The sequence below is a fragment of the Cervus canadensis genome, chromosome 21 (assembly GCF_019320065.1).
Source record: "Cervus canadensis isolate Bull #8, Minnesota chromosome 21, ASM1932006v1, whole genome shotgun sequence".
In the NCBI taxonomy this organism is placed as follows: Eukaryota; Metazoa; Chordata; class Mammalia; order Artiodactyla; family Cervidae; genus Cervus; species Cervus canadensis.
In genome coordinates this window covers 44,365,703-44,379,643 of record NC_057406.1, presented here as the reverse complement: position 1 = coordinate 44,379,643, position 13,941 = coordinate 44,365,703, and the positions used below count along the sequence as shown (strand labels likewise).

At 43.8% G+C, this 13,941-nt stretch overlaps 1 protein-coding gene across 7 annotated transcripts in view; it reads left to right on the top strand.

Annotated features, from left to right (window-relative positions):
* Positions 1–13,941, top strand: part of NTN4 (netrin 4) — a 167,628-nt gene that overhangs the window by 36,237 nt on the left and 117,450 nt on the right. For 3 of the 7 annotated variants that reach the window (XM_043440369.1, XM_043440370.1, XM_043440368.1), the window contains exon 1: positions 11,385–11,558. The exons of 2 other annotated variants lie outside the window; for them this stretch is intronic. In XM_043440369.1, the coding sequence (XP_043296304.1) occupies positions 11,504–11,558 (55 nt within the window). In that variant the 5' untranslated portion in view covers positions 11,385–11,503. Of the gene's footprint in view, positions 1–10,234; positions 10,367–10,565; positions 10,672–11,384; positions 11,559–13,941 lie in introns of those variants that run through there. 2 more of the 7 variants (XM_043440374.1, XM_043440371.1) reach the window with 2 other exon arrangements.

The window sequence follows — 13,941 nt, the reverse complement described above, 5'->3', positions numbered from 1 at the left end:
GGGTGCAGACTGAGGCAGGAAGGAGCCTCTAGGAGCATAGGCACGGAAGGCACACTCATTCTCTCCTGGCTGGCATGGCAGCCAGGACACAGCCTCTCTCCTGCCTTATGCAGCCGCTGTGGCAGCAGCCGCAACATAACCCTAACAGGGCCATAACACAACCTCATATAGCGTGATCATGAAGTCGCTCCAGTGCAGCCCCAGGGCAGCAGCAGCCGACTTTCACGGTGAAGCTCATGCAGTGGCCCTCCCCAAGCAGTCCGTGACCAGGTGAGATCCTTGTGATGCTCTGGTCTCAGCTGTTAGCGATCACTACTTACAGAACGCGGGGCAAGAGAGAGAGGCCATGGGGCAAGAGAGCCTGAGCCGCCATCTTGGCTAGTTGCCCTTTCATGACAGTGGGTTTGCTCTTTCTACTGCTTTTCCATATTTCCCAGAGACCCATGATGGACATAGAGTCTTTGATCATGGGCTTTAGAGAACAGGGGTTTGGGTTACTGTCTCCACCCTGCTGTGGGAGCCTCAGTTCACATTTGTCAAATGAGATGGTGACTGAAGGTCTGTCCCTAGCCTGGCTGTGAGGAATGAAGGTGATGCATGTCACATGTTTAGCACAGAGTCTGTCGCACTGTAAGTCTCTAATAAACACTAGCTATTGTTACTGGTTACAATAGTTTTGTTTTGTTTTGTTTTTTTAAGTCCTGTTGAGAGTAAGCTCCTTAGGACAGGTTCATCCCAAATTTTCAAAGGGGGTTTTTATTTACTGATCCCTTTGGATTTCATGCATATCCAAGATATTTGTTTACTGAGTGCAGAATATTCTGAGTCCATAGAGGGGTGGTTAAATGTTCTTTTGTATACAAAAAAGAACACATACTAGAAAATTACAAGCGTATTGGGCTCTCCTTGTGTGTTTAAAAGTACTATACCCAAGACCACACCAGTGAGACTGAGAAAAGATTTCAAAGCTAGTGCATTTAGCTACTTATTTCTTCAAGTCTGCAGGTTTTGACGTTTTTTTTTTTTTCCCCAGAGTAAGACACAGTAATCTGAACCTCCAGAGAAAATGATAGTTCCCCAGAGCCAACTTCCTACAGGGTCATTAGTGTGTGTGCGCTAGTTGCTCAGTTGTGTCCGACTCTTTGCGACCCCATGGACTGTAGCCCACCAGCTCCTCTGTCCATGGAATCTACAGGCAAGAGTACTGGAGTGGTCGCCATTCCCTTCTCTAGAGGAACCCCCCAACCCAGGGATCAAACCCTGGTCTCCTGCCTCACAGGCAGATTCTTTACCATCTGAGCTACAGGGACTTTCCCCTAAAGTGCCCTCAAGGGTCGTTAGTAGACTGAGAAATCTACTTCTTTGGCATTTTTTTCTAATATAAATTCTAATACTGCTTTTTTGCAACTGCGATACACATGCCCTTGGATAACCTGATATCCTGGGTGGCTAAGGTCTTCCATTTTCTTTACCACTCAGCTGACAGGCTTTCAAAGTGTATTAATGCTCTGAAGCTGTTATCCTGATCTCTGAAGACGGTGTATGGTTTGACATTATTTAATGAGGTTCTCTGATGTTCCTGGTAACTGAATCTGTGTTCTACGATGAGGTCTATTATACTCAATTTAGGGTTAGAGCAAATTATGTCACAGATTTACCTGCTAAATTGCACTGTAATCTTGTGAGACCTAAAATGAAAACATTCAGAAAAGCGCTTGTGTCTGAAATCACAGCCCAAGTTTAGGATTAAAAATTATCCAGTGAAATTAAGATCTGCAGGTAAAACTGAACTAGAAGCATACCTAGCTTAATCAGCAACTTGAATATATTGTCCTATATTATTTATCTTGAAATCCCACTTGCGAAGTTTTTTTTTTATATCAAATTGTTGCTTTAGGAAGCAAACTATTATATATAGAATGGATAAATAACAAAGTCCTACTGTATAGCACAGGGAACTATATTTAATAAACTGTGATAAACCAAAATGGAAAAGAATACACTTTTCTGTAAGCAGAAATTTACACACCATTGTAAATCAACTAAACGTGAATAACATTTTTAAAAATTGCTGCTTTAGGAGACTATAGGCATTTTAGAGTTGGCTTTCTAAGCTGTGTGTGCTGGGGAATAGTTTATTTGATTTTAAGCTGAAGAGCTAGAAAATCTGAGTAGAACCTTTGTGCTCTCAGTTCAGTTCAGTTCAGTTGCTCAGTCGTGTCTGACTCTTCATGACCGCATGGACCACAGCACGCCAGGCCTCCCTGTCTATCACCAACTCCCGCGGTTTACTCAAACTCATCTCCATTGAGTCAGTGATGCCATCCAACCATTTCACCCTCTGTTGTCCCCTTCTTCTCCTGCCTTCAATCTTTCCCAGCATCCGGATCTTTTCAAATGAGTCAGCTCTTCGCTTTAGGTGGCCAAAGTATTGGAGTTTCAGCTGCATCATAAGTCCTACCAATGAACACTTAGGACTGATCTCCTTTAGGATGGACTGGTTGGATCTCCTTGCAGTCCAGGGACTCTCAAGAGTCTCCTTTGTGCTCCAGATTGATGATTTAGGAGTACCGGGCACAGAGAAGGCTCAACCCCAACTTAGTCACCGGTCCTAGCTAGCTGTATTATCCTGAGTAGACTGGGACTCATGGACTAAACGGTTTTAAGTGTATAGTCTCCGCAGACTTCAGTTTTCTCATGCGATAAAAAGGGGATGGCCTAATAACTTCCAAAGTCTTTTCCTATGCCAATATTATATTGTAGACTCTCCTTCTAGGTCTTCTTTTTTCTAATTTATTATAGGTCTTGTGTGTGTGCTAAGTCACTTCAATCATGTCCAACTCTTTGCAGCCCTGTGGACTGTAGCCTGACAGGCTCCTCTGTCCATGCGATTCTCCAGGCAAAAATACTGGGGTGGATTGCCACGCCCTCTTCCAGGGGATCTTCCTAACCGAGGGATCAGACCCACATCTTCTGTGGCTCCTGAATTGCAGGTGGATTCTTTACCACTGAGCCACTGGGGAAGCCCTACTATAGGTCACATCGCGATAATAACAGCTGTGATCATGTGACTTTTCAACACAGACCAGCTAGATTCGCCAAAGCCTGAACTATTTTTCCCTAGTCTACTTTTTCCCCATCTCCTGCTGACCCCTCTCCTATTAGACACCACTCACTCTCCCGGGAGGCACCTTGTATATTCACTCCTGCTCATTACAAGCAAGGCTCACCCACATTGGCCACAAATCCATCTAAACCAATTCAAATGATAGGGCTCAAATATGTCCACATCCTCCAGATATCTCTTCTAATCTTCTGAGCCCGCAGTGTTCCATCCGCTACTAATCACCTACTAATATGTCATTAATCAGATACTGTTTTTATCATATTCAGCCTTAAGTTGTTACAATTTTACAATAAAAATGTGATCATAACAACTATATGGTATTGCTGAAAATTTCAAAGCTAGAGAAACGGTCATCTCTAGTATTTTTAATATATTGTATGCCTTTTTAATATGTATGTTTTCCATAGGTGTAGATAACTAAGGTATAGATGCAGTTTTGCTTCATGTTTTGCCGCCACTCAATATATAAGGGAAAAAACTGTAACTGAGGATAATGAAGTAATCTATGGGATGACAGAGGGGCAACTAACCCTATTGGAAGAGCAGAGAGTAAGAAAGATGTCACAGCAGTTATATCTGAATTGAATTTCCAAGGATCTGCCAGAGCTAGCCAGCAGCAGAAGAGGAGACAGAGGGAGAGTGTGCAAACAAGGAACATGAAGCCCATTGTTAGCGCAGAGGCCGCAGAAGTTACTGTGGGTGCAGCCAACGCCTCTGTGGCAGGAACTGGTACGTGGCGGGTCTGCGTGCCAAGCCAAGCAGCATGGATTCCATCTGTCAGTGACGGGGAGCCATGAAAGATGCTACTAGGTGCTTGGGCCAGATACACTGGTGAAATTGTTAACATTTGATGACATACACAGTATGTCTACTTACACTCAACCTACTCTTCTTTCTAATAGAAGAGGTTTGATTTTTTAAGGGTGACCATGTGCCCAGTTAAACTATTCACCTCCTCAGACATCCTCATGGTCTGAAGAGGCCACATAACCCAACTCAGGCCAGTTAGATATAAGCAGATGTGTGGTGCTGCTGGGGGAGCTTTTAAAGACTCAGCTGGTATGTATCTTTCCCCTTCTCTCTTTTCCATTTCTCTTGCCTAGAAGCGGGATACGAGTCCTAGAGGTGGCACAGCCATCTTGCAACCATGAGAAAGAAAACCACATCAGTTCTAGTGACTCCTTGTTCTGGACTGTCTACCTCCTGCCTCTGAGTACAATCCTATCTAATATTATGTCCATTTTTTAAAGATTTGCAATGACTTAACATATGAAAGATTCTGAGAAGTCCTATTTAACTTTGTTTAATCTAATATTGATATCATCTGACTACAGAGTTGTTTTTCCTCAGAACACTTCGTATAGCTCACTGAGAGGAGTATTCTGTAGAAGCTTGGAAAATACTACTTGTGTTGATCCAGTAGATGGATTTAGTTATGACATTCTGCTACAGGAGGAGTAACATGCTAGAGGAGAAAGACAGTGAGTTTAGATTTAAATATGTTGAATTAAAGATGTCTAAGTGGAGCTGTCCATTGACAGCCCTGAAGCTCACGAGTGACATTTGGGAATAAACAAAGTAGGATGGTGGATAAATCCAGGCTCAATGGGTTAAACTGACATTGTGAAGGTAGAAACTATTCTATGGGTGTCTTTGCCAATGAGAAAGTTGGCAACCTAGTCTCGAACCCTTTCTTTAATTGCATTCCTATGCCATTTCTCTTGAAAGAGGAAATGGAAAGAATACTGTGCTTAAAGTCAGACATGCCACAGTTCAAATCCTGCCTTGTCAGTTTACTTAGCTGTGTGAAATTGGCTCAGATATTTAACTTCTCTGAGCTTCAGTTTTTTCAACAAGGGGCCAACAACCTAACTTTAGAGAGTTGCTATGAGAATTATGAAGTATTCAATATCATGCCTGGTAAATTGTGGTTGCTCCATCAGTGCCAATTCCCTTCTCCCTCTAGTTAGAAAAGATTTGTTGCTTCATTCTTTCATCTCCTGTGTAGCAACTTTTAATACAGCTAAAACAGCATGTAAAATTAAGTCAGTGCAACTCCTTTGTTTCTGCCTTTAAATACCCATATATATTTCCACAACATTTTGCAGAAAACCCCAAATGAACTTTTTGGTCAACCCAATAACTTGAAGATGGAATTCTAGGGCAGGTCAAAGGAGATTGTATGCACTTGATGGACTTGTGTATTTAACAAAAGAATCGCCTGCAATGCGGGAGACCTGGTTTCCATCCCTGGGTTGGCAAGATCTCCTGGAGAAGGGAAAGGCTACCCACTCCAGTATTCTGACCTGGAGAATTCCATGGTCTGTATAGTCCATAGGATTGCAAACAGTTGGACACGACTAAGCGACTTTCACAACAAAACAAAATGCTTCCAATGTATCTTGCTCTTTTCTAACTTTTCATAAATATTCACTCATTTAATATGCATAACAACCTTACTAATTAGATACTATTATTATTCCCATACAGCAAATAAGGACATGATTGAATCAAGGGGTTAAGTAACTTGCCCATAGTCACACAGCTAGCAGGTGGCAGAGCCAGGCTTCAAATCTGTGGAATTATATCCCATAGTCCATGCTCCTAATTACTATGCATGTGTGTGTGCTAAATCGCTTCAGTCATGTCTGACTCTTTGCAACCCCCTGGACTGTAGCCCACTATACTCCTCTGTCCATGGGATTCTCCAGGCAAGAATACTGGAGTGCGTTGCCATTTCCTCCTCCCTTAATTACTATACTTCTATATAAAAGACAAATAAATAAGAGAAATCACTTACATTGCTTACTATTCTTTCATCCCCATGAGGCCTTTGGTAGCTGTTTTTTTTTAAATCTATTTTCCTACATTAAAAAAAATAGTTGTTTGTCTCTGAGCATCTTTTCATTAATGTCAGAAATAGCAATATGTATAGAAAGTTTTAGCTAAGAAGTATTTTGAAGAGAAAGTGTTTAAAATTTGTGTCAGTATGGTGCTGTCCAGAGGAGCTATCTCTGTAAAAACAGAACTGTTCTTGTTTGTTTGAACTTTCTAGATTCCATATACTTAATCTGAACATGAGAGAGCATGAATTTTTTTTTTTTTTTTTTTTTAAGAAAAGTACTGCTTACCTTCCTGGAAGAGCAAATATATTTTCAAACGTTCCTGCTCCCTTCCTAGGAATGAACAGTTATAGCCAGGAAGCAGAAGAAATAAGAAATACAGTGCCAGTGGTAAGAGGCTTGGATGAAAGCATAAGGAAATTCCCAAGATGGTGTTTTTATTTTTATTTTCCATTTATTTTTATTAGTTGGAGGCTAATTACTTTACAATATTGTAGTGGTTTTTGTCATACATTGACATGAATCAGCCATGGATTTACATGTATTCCCCATCCCGATCCCCGCTCCCACCTCCCTCTGGGTCTTCCCAGTGCACCAGCCCCGAGCACTTGTCTCATGCATCCAGCCTGGGCTGGTGATCTGTTTCACCCTTGATAATATACATGTTTCGATGCTGTTCTCTCGAAACATCCCACCCCCGCCTTCTCCCACAGAGTCCAAAAGTCTGTTCTGTACATCTGTGTCTCTTTTTCTGTTTTGCATATAGGGTTATCGTTACCACCAAGATGGTGTTTTTAAAGGGCATTCAAAGGGAACAGACCAGGTAGACAACAAAATACAGGATTCTTTGAATGGAAACAATTCTCCATTTCATTTCTCCCAATGGCTTTCTAGTTCAAAAAGAGAAGATTGTACTCATGGAAAACTGATGGATAAGCAATGGTTAAAACACAAACAAATCTGGGAATCCATGTCCTAGCTCTAGTATATTTTTGGATGATCTAAATTTGGCATTTATGTCTTTCATATCACTTTCTCTCTCAGAAAACGTGAAAAAATTTTCCTGTTCCTTCCCACACATTGATGCTTCCAGGATAACAGATAATGTTTACAGTTCCATGGAGGGAAGATACTATTTCACTATTTCAAAGTTCCTCCTTTCCTTGGAAATGTATAATATCAATGTATACAGTATCGTTAAGGAGAAGGAACTGGCAACCCGCTCTACTATTCTTGCCTGGAGAATCCCAGGGACAGAGGAGCCTGGTGGACTCCTGTCTATGGGGTCGCACAGAATCGGACACAACTGAAGCGGCTTAGCAGCAGCAGCAGCAGCAGAATACAGTATTGTTAAAGAATCAAATTTTCCATAAAAGTGATTATTTTTTCAGAAAATACTTATCCCATTCAGAACTAATAGTTTCCTTTAAAAATTTAATCATTTTAAAAATTTAACAATTTGCATTTGTGGATTTTTTTCCTTAATATTTATTGAATGCTTGCCATCTGCAATGTATTTTAGTGGAACTCTTTCTGGTTAAACAAAATATGTTTACCTTTTATTAATGAGTCCTTAAGACATCAGCATATAAAAAGGGGATTTTACTTTGCTTCAGGCATAGTATCAGTTGACATCATAAAACTTCTAATACACTTTTAGGCTAATGAAATATAAGCCCTAGACCTAAGTGAAGTGAACTATTAGTTCAGTTTTATTCTACATCAATTCAGACAAACCTAGAGTTGAGTTCTAGGTGCACAGTATAACAGCAACATTGACAAAACTGTAGTATATCTGAAAAGGGGTGACTAAGATGGTTAAAGATTTGGAAATCATGCTATACAGGCAAGTAAACACTTGGAGAAGAAAATAGAGGAGCAATAAAACTTTACTTCAGACCTTCAGATACTTATTGGAAAAAGATTGAACCTATTCTATATTGTTCAGACAACTGAACTATAAACATAGGTAGAATTTTAAGGAGAAAGATTACAATATTACCCAAAATGAAAAGGGCTGCTTTTGAGGCTTTTGTTTACTGAGATTTCTAGAACAGAAACTGGGTAACCTTTGGACAGAGATTCTGGGGAGAGGATCTGATGAGGTAAGAAGTTGCCCTCAAGGACCCGAAAGTCCCTTTTGATGCTAAATAATCCCATGATCCAATAGAAACTTCACTTACTGTACTAAGTTATAATAGGGTGACACCTTTGCAGCTTTTGGGTGCTTTACCTCTGAATTAAAGGCCTCAGATTGCTATGGGGTTTTTGGTTCTTATGCTACTTTTTATAGTTCTACCATCCCCTTTATGCTTCCCAGGTGGCGCTATTGGTAAAGAACCCACCTGCCAATGCAGGAGACTAAAAGAGGAGGGGGGTTCGATCCCTGGGTCAGGAAGATCCCCTGGAGGAGGAAATGGCAACCCACTCCAGTATTCTTGTCTGGAGAATCCCATGGACAGAGGAGCCTGGCAGGCTACAGGCTACAGGGTTGCAGAGTCGGTCATGACTGAAGCAACTTAGCATGCACAGCATGCATCCTCTTTATTACCAGGTTGCCTCAACTCATTCCTTGTTTTAACAGCCTCCTGCTTCATTCTACTTTCTTACTTCTAATATGCTGTCGTCTATGATAACAGCATAACCAAACTTATTAACACTGGATAATTTAAGTGAAGACCTAAAGAGCTCACCTGTGAATAAGGTCTTTGGTATATGAACTTTTTGCCATCAATTTTAGTTTTTGAAGGCCTTTTTTAGCTTTCTTTCAAATTCTCAGGAGTATTCTAGACTTGTCAATTATGTGGCATCTGGAAACTTGTTATCAAAATTCCATAGGTTTGCTAAGCTTCCTACTAACAAAAATTTTTTAAAAAATTCTAAACTCATTACTGAAAATTTCAAAAACACTTAATCATAGGCAGTGTATGCTCTTGATTATCACTGAGCAACATTTTCCTTAGGTAGGTAAACTTTCCCTGTATAGCATCTTCAAAATGAAAATAGAAAAAAAAAGAAAAAAGAAAAAGAAACAAAACAAAAAAATTTTTAAATGATGAAAGTAGAATTTATAACTAAATTAGAATATGCAACCAAAGGAAATTGATTAGAAAGCTAATTACTATTCTCTTCTGAGCTGCTTCATATATAAAATATTGGTATAAACATACAGATTTCTTTAGAATATGGGGAATCATTCTGATTTCACTGGTTTTCTTCTTAATCCCTGGTCTTTAGTATACTGCAATCGTTTTTTACCATAACTCAGTCAAAAATGTTTAATGAAAATTTATTATATATCTAGCAGGTGTTCTCAGTTAAGAATAAAAGAAAATGATAATAATATTTTGTTCAGGCTAAGTATAACAGACTGCTTGACCATTAAGGAACTCACTGTCTCCTTAAAGGAAGTAGGAACCAGTTACGGAGCAATCAAGGAAGTATATTATCAAGGCAGGATTGGTGCAGATAGTAACGCCCTTAATATTTGTAATGGGAAATGGGGTAGTTCTGCCTCAATAGGGTAGAATCAGAAGTTAATAATAAATGTGCATTTTTTTTTCTTTTTTAAAAGTTTGCTTTTTTAATTAGGTTAATATTGGTGTTAAGAGCCCTTGGATTGTTATTATTTCCTGTCATTTATTTGGTAAGAATAATCTGGAGAGATGTTCGATTGACTCAGTTGGAAGCATGTCTATAAGATATGAAGAAAGCCCCAAATTGCCAATATTTGAAAATCCAAAGGGTTTATTTTCTGAAATGTTATATAAATTGCTATTCCACATCTCTTGCCACTTTCCAGTGCTGGCCAGAATAATTTCAATGTCTCCCAAATGGATGATGCTGACAAGGTCCCAGTCCTTCCTGGGAGATATATACTTCTTCTATAGCCTCATCTGAGTCATAAACAATACCTACATGTGCCCCAAAGCTCTTAATTGTCATCATCAGCAACACACACACCTGAATTGTATCTGTAAAACAGTTACTTTTCTGGAAAATATTTAAAGGCACAAAATGAACACTGCAATCAAAAACTACTTTCTACTTAACTTTTGCCAGTTTCCCTGGATGTGTACACAGAAGTAGATTTACACAGAACTTGTGAAAGTCCCAGATTCAAGTGCTCCATAACCGGCTTCCATAATCAGCAGCCCGGCACAATGCTATCGACAATTAGCTGCTTTCGGCTGCTACTAAATCTTCTCCCCTAGGTTATTTCACAACTTCACTGTTCCGCAGCACAACTGAACGACAGTGCTTGGAAGGACCAAAGAGGTTCTAGACTAGGCTGTTCTTAAACGGGGCACTGGCTGGTTCTGCGCCCCTTTTCTTTTAGCACCCTGCGTTTGAATTAGGGAACACTTTATATCAAAACGGATACACCTCGGATAAAGTAAGCATTGATTGTTTAGCCAAGATGCCCTCCCCCACCCCCTGAGGGTCAGCAGGGAAGCGGCGAAGCAGTTAATGAGCTCGCTCTTGCCCATGACCCCTATTGGGTGGGCGTGTGTGAGTGGGGGTTCCATCCCTGCGTCGTGAAACTGGGAAGAGGGGTGGCGGGAGAAGCGGGAGGGTTTGTTTTTTGCTGGGGGCTGTGGGAAGCAGGCGCTAGCCTCTTTCGCGGTTTTTTAAGCCCCTTGGCATGCCCTGACCTGATCGAGAAGGAGTCAACTGCTCTGTGGAATGTTCCGGGAGAAGGTGGGAGACTGCTCCCAAAGGAGGCCTGTGGGTGCTGGAGGGCACCAGGGGGGTCACGCAGGGACATGCCGGGCGAGCGCCCGGAGGGGCACGAGCGGAGCTGGGGGCCGGGGTGACGGGCGCGCGGAGGGGCGGAGGCGGGCGGGTCAAGCCAGCCGCGAGGCATCGGGGGCGGCCGGTCTGGCTGTGGGGGGTGGGTTGGGGGGCGTCCCTCTCCGAGCTGCGGCGGCGGCTCGCCCTCACAGGCTACAGCGCCCCGGCTGTCAAAGCAAGCGCGGGGGGCGGGAGGGAGGAAGGGGTGGAGGTGCGAGGGGAGGAGGGCTGGCACCGGAGCGCCGCGGTGTCGGTGCAATAAAAATGCATCCCCTGGAACTGCCCATGGAGAAGCAGGGGACGGAGACGCCGCAGCCAGAGGAGCTGGTAAAAGCGGAGGAGGACGCCCAGGAGGCGGCGGCGGCGGCCGGGAAGTGAAAGGTCTCGCAAAGTTCAGCGGCTGCTGCGGGCGCCGAGCCCCGGGCTAGCCGCGGAGGAGCCCGCGGACTGCTCCGCTGGGCAGCGCGGCCGGGCAGGCTATGGTCCCGGGGCTTCTTCCGCCCCCGAGGTGCCCGGGCCCCTCCAGGCCGGTGCGCGAGGGTCACCCCACCTCCCGGCGCGGCCCCAGCCCGCGGCTTCCCGGCGCCCGCGCCCACTGACCGAGCCAGGCGCCTCAGGAGGAGGAAGAAATAAAGAGCTGTGGTTCCTCCCGAGGACTTGTTGGCGCTTCATCCCACAGCCGCGAGGGCTCGACTCCCTCCCGCGCGCCCGGCCCGGGTCCTCCCGGCTTCTCCCGGCCATGGGGAGCTGCGCGCGGCTGCTGCTGCTCTTGGGCTGCTCCGCGGTGGCCGCAGGTGGGTGGTGACGCTGCCGGGCCCCCACCCCCCTTCCTTCGCGCTTGTGTTCCCCATCTCGGGACTCGGGGATACAGGGGAGCGCAGGCTGAGAGCGCCGAGCTCAGCGCCCAAGGATGAAATGAGTGGCCATGTTCCGCCTCCTTTTCCCCGGGTCTCCGCAGTTTAAAATATTATTATTAGTATTTTTTGCAACTGCGATACACATGCCCTTGGATAACCCGATATCCTGGGTGCGCCCTGCCTAAGATAGTGCGACCTTGGTTTTCTCCTCGGTTTGGACTAGGAACAAACTGCCTTTCCACTTTGTGAGGGAACAAAGGACCAGGCTCGCCATCCCCCGGCACTACATGGCCTGAGGAATGATGGGGAGGGGTGGCCCGGCGACCCTGGGCGCGCGTGGGCCGGGGCCGCTCTCTTATTGAGAGCGATCGCCGCCGTCCCCGAGCTCTTGCTGGGTACTGGGGAGCCAGGTAGGGACACCTGGGGCGGGGTGAGTGCCCTCTCAACCGGGGCAGTGGCTAGAACTCAGACCCCAGGCTGGGACGGTAGGTGGTGATCACCCAGGGTTGCAAGGAGCGGGATTGCCGCCCTGGGGAATTGGTACCCTGGCGGAGGCTCCGCGGGAGGTCGGAGGCGGGTCTGCTTCCTGTCTGGGTAACTGGACGCCGGGCAGCGGCGGCGTCAGATGCGCTCGCCCTTGCACTCACACCCCGGCTGCCTTGGGCTGCCTTTGGCCACCAGTTCCTAGCTTGCTCTTTCTAAATTTGGGAGCCCCTTAGTCTCCTCTCTGTCCTCTTGTAGGTCACCTGGTTTCCAGCCGCAAGTGCAGTTCAGGGTATAAGGGGGAAAGAAAGTGAGGAACTATTTGGCCTCGGTCTCTCAAAGCATCTCGCTTGCTCCAGAAAGGGGAGTGTGGGCTGGAGGGACTGACGGGTGGGGAGAGAGCACTGGTACACTTCTCCCTTCCCTTCGGTTTCATCTACTCTGCCCCCAGAGATGCCAGCATGAAGGAAAGCCAGGCTTTAGAATCTGCATCCCAAACCCCAGTCGGGCTGTTAGGAGCATCCTTGCTATATTTGGATGGTCACTTCTTTAGGGATCTCTAAGTATTGTGTCCACCGATTATTTATCTGACTCCAGTCTTCTCTTGATTGCTTCTTAGTTTTTTTTTTGTTTTTTTTTTGGAGGTGGGGGGGTGGAGCTCTAAAATTATTCAGCACGTTTCCCAAGGAACTGTTAAAGGGTCTAAGCTTTTATTTTAATTCTTGCTACTTAAGCACCCCTATGTGCACTTATGTATGCTCCCCCAACCACAAAGTGAACTTTAATAAACCTTTCAAACCATGTTATGGCAAAAACATGCAAGCAATCAAAAGGTTGTAAATAAATATCACAAGGCAAGTGTTTCAAGTCAAAAGCACTTGCACGGGCAGTATATGATTTTCCCTGAAGTGCTTTACAGGTGAGTCATACATAGCACGTTGTGGTTTGTGTGGTGTTGGCCACAAGTAGCTGTTGCCCCAGCTAATCAGAAAAGTGGCAAGCGGAGTCCAGACATAAGGCACACTTAAATCTGACATTTAAAAACTATGCCTGAGGAAGCCCTTTCTTAAGATTGCAAAGACAATGTGAGGCTCGTGATAGTCAGTGAATGAAATGTCTCTCTTTTGGTCTAAGTTGTCATTTGGCTTATAGTGATAACAATTCAGAGGTGCTCCCTCTTAAGAAGCAGAAACGTTCAATTAGCCAGAATTTGGGGTTTGACTTCCTTTTCTTTCTTTCCTTCTCTGTTTTAACTTTTAAAATAGATCATTTTGTTTAAGGTATTCATAATTAAAATGACAAGCCCAAATTAAAGGATTATATTATGTAGTCAGGATGTTAATAGGTGGATAATGTTTATCATTTTAAGTAATTTTGAAACATTAAAGTCAGCCGGGCCTTTGTTTGGGTGGAAGCACATGTTTCTTTAAGAAGGTGTTTTAGTTCACAGATTATGTTTAAAGGTGCTGTTAGTGGCTGCCAGACTGTAACCATTCTGTTAGGTAAACAGGTGACTACTATATAACCTGTCATAGGGAGAAGCAGTCAAGAGGGAGAGAGCACATCAAATAAGCTTTTCTGTCATCTGGTAGTTTAGAGGGTTTTTTCCCTAGTTAAATTTATGCAGTACTTAAAACAGATGTTGCACATCTGAATTCCCTAAATGAGATCCCATTGTATACCAATATCTCATATTGATTTTCCTAGAGAATTTGTCCCTTCATATTTTTGTCTTAAAAATATGGTAGAATTCTATATTCCCTCTGTAATGTATTCTCATACACATATTAGATAATGCCAAGGACTCAAATTATATTTGAAAGGCTAAACTGAGTGA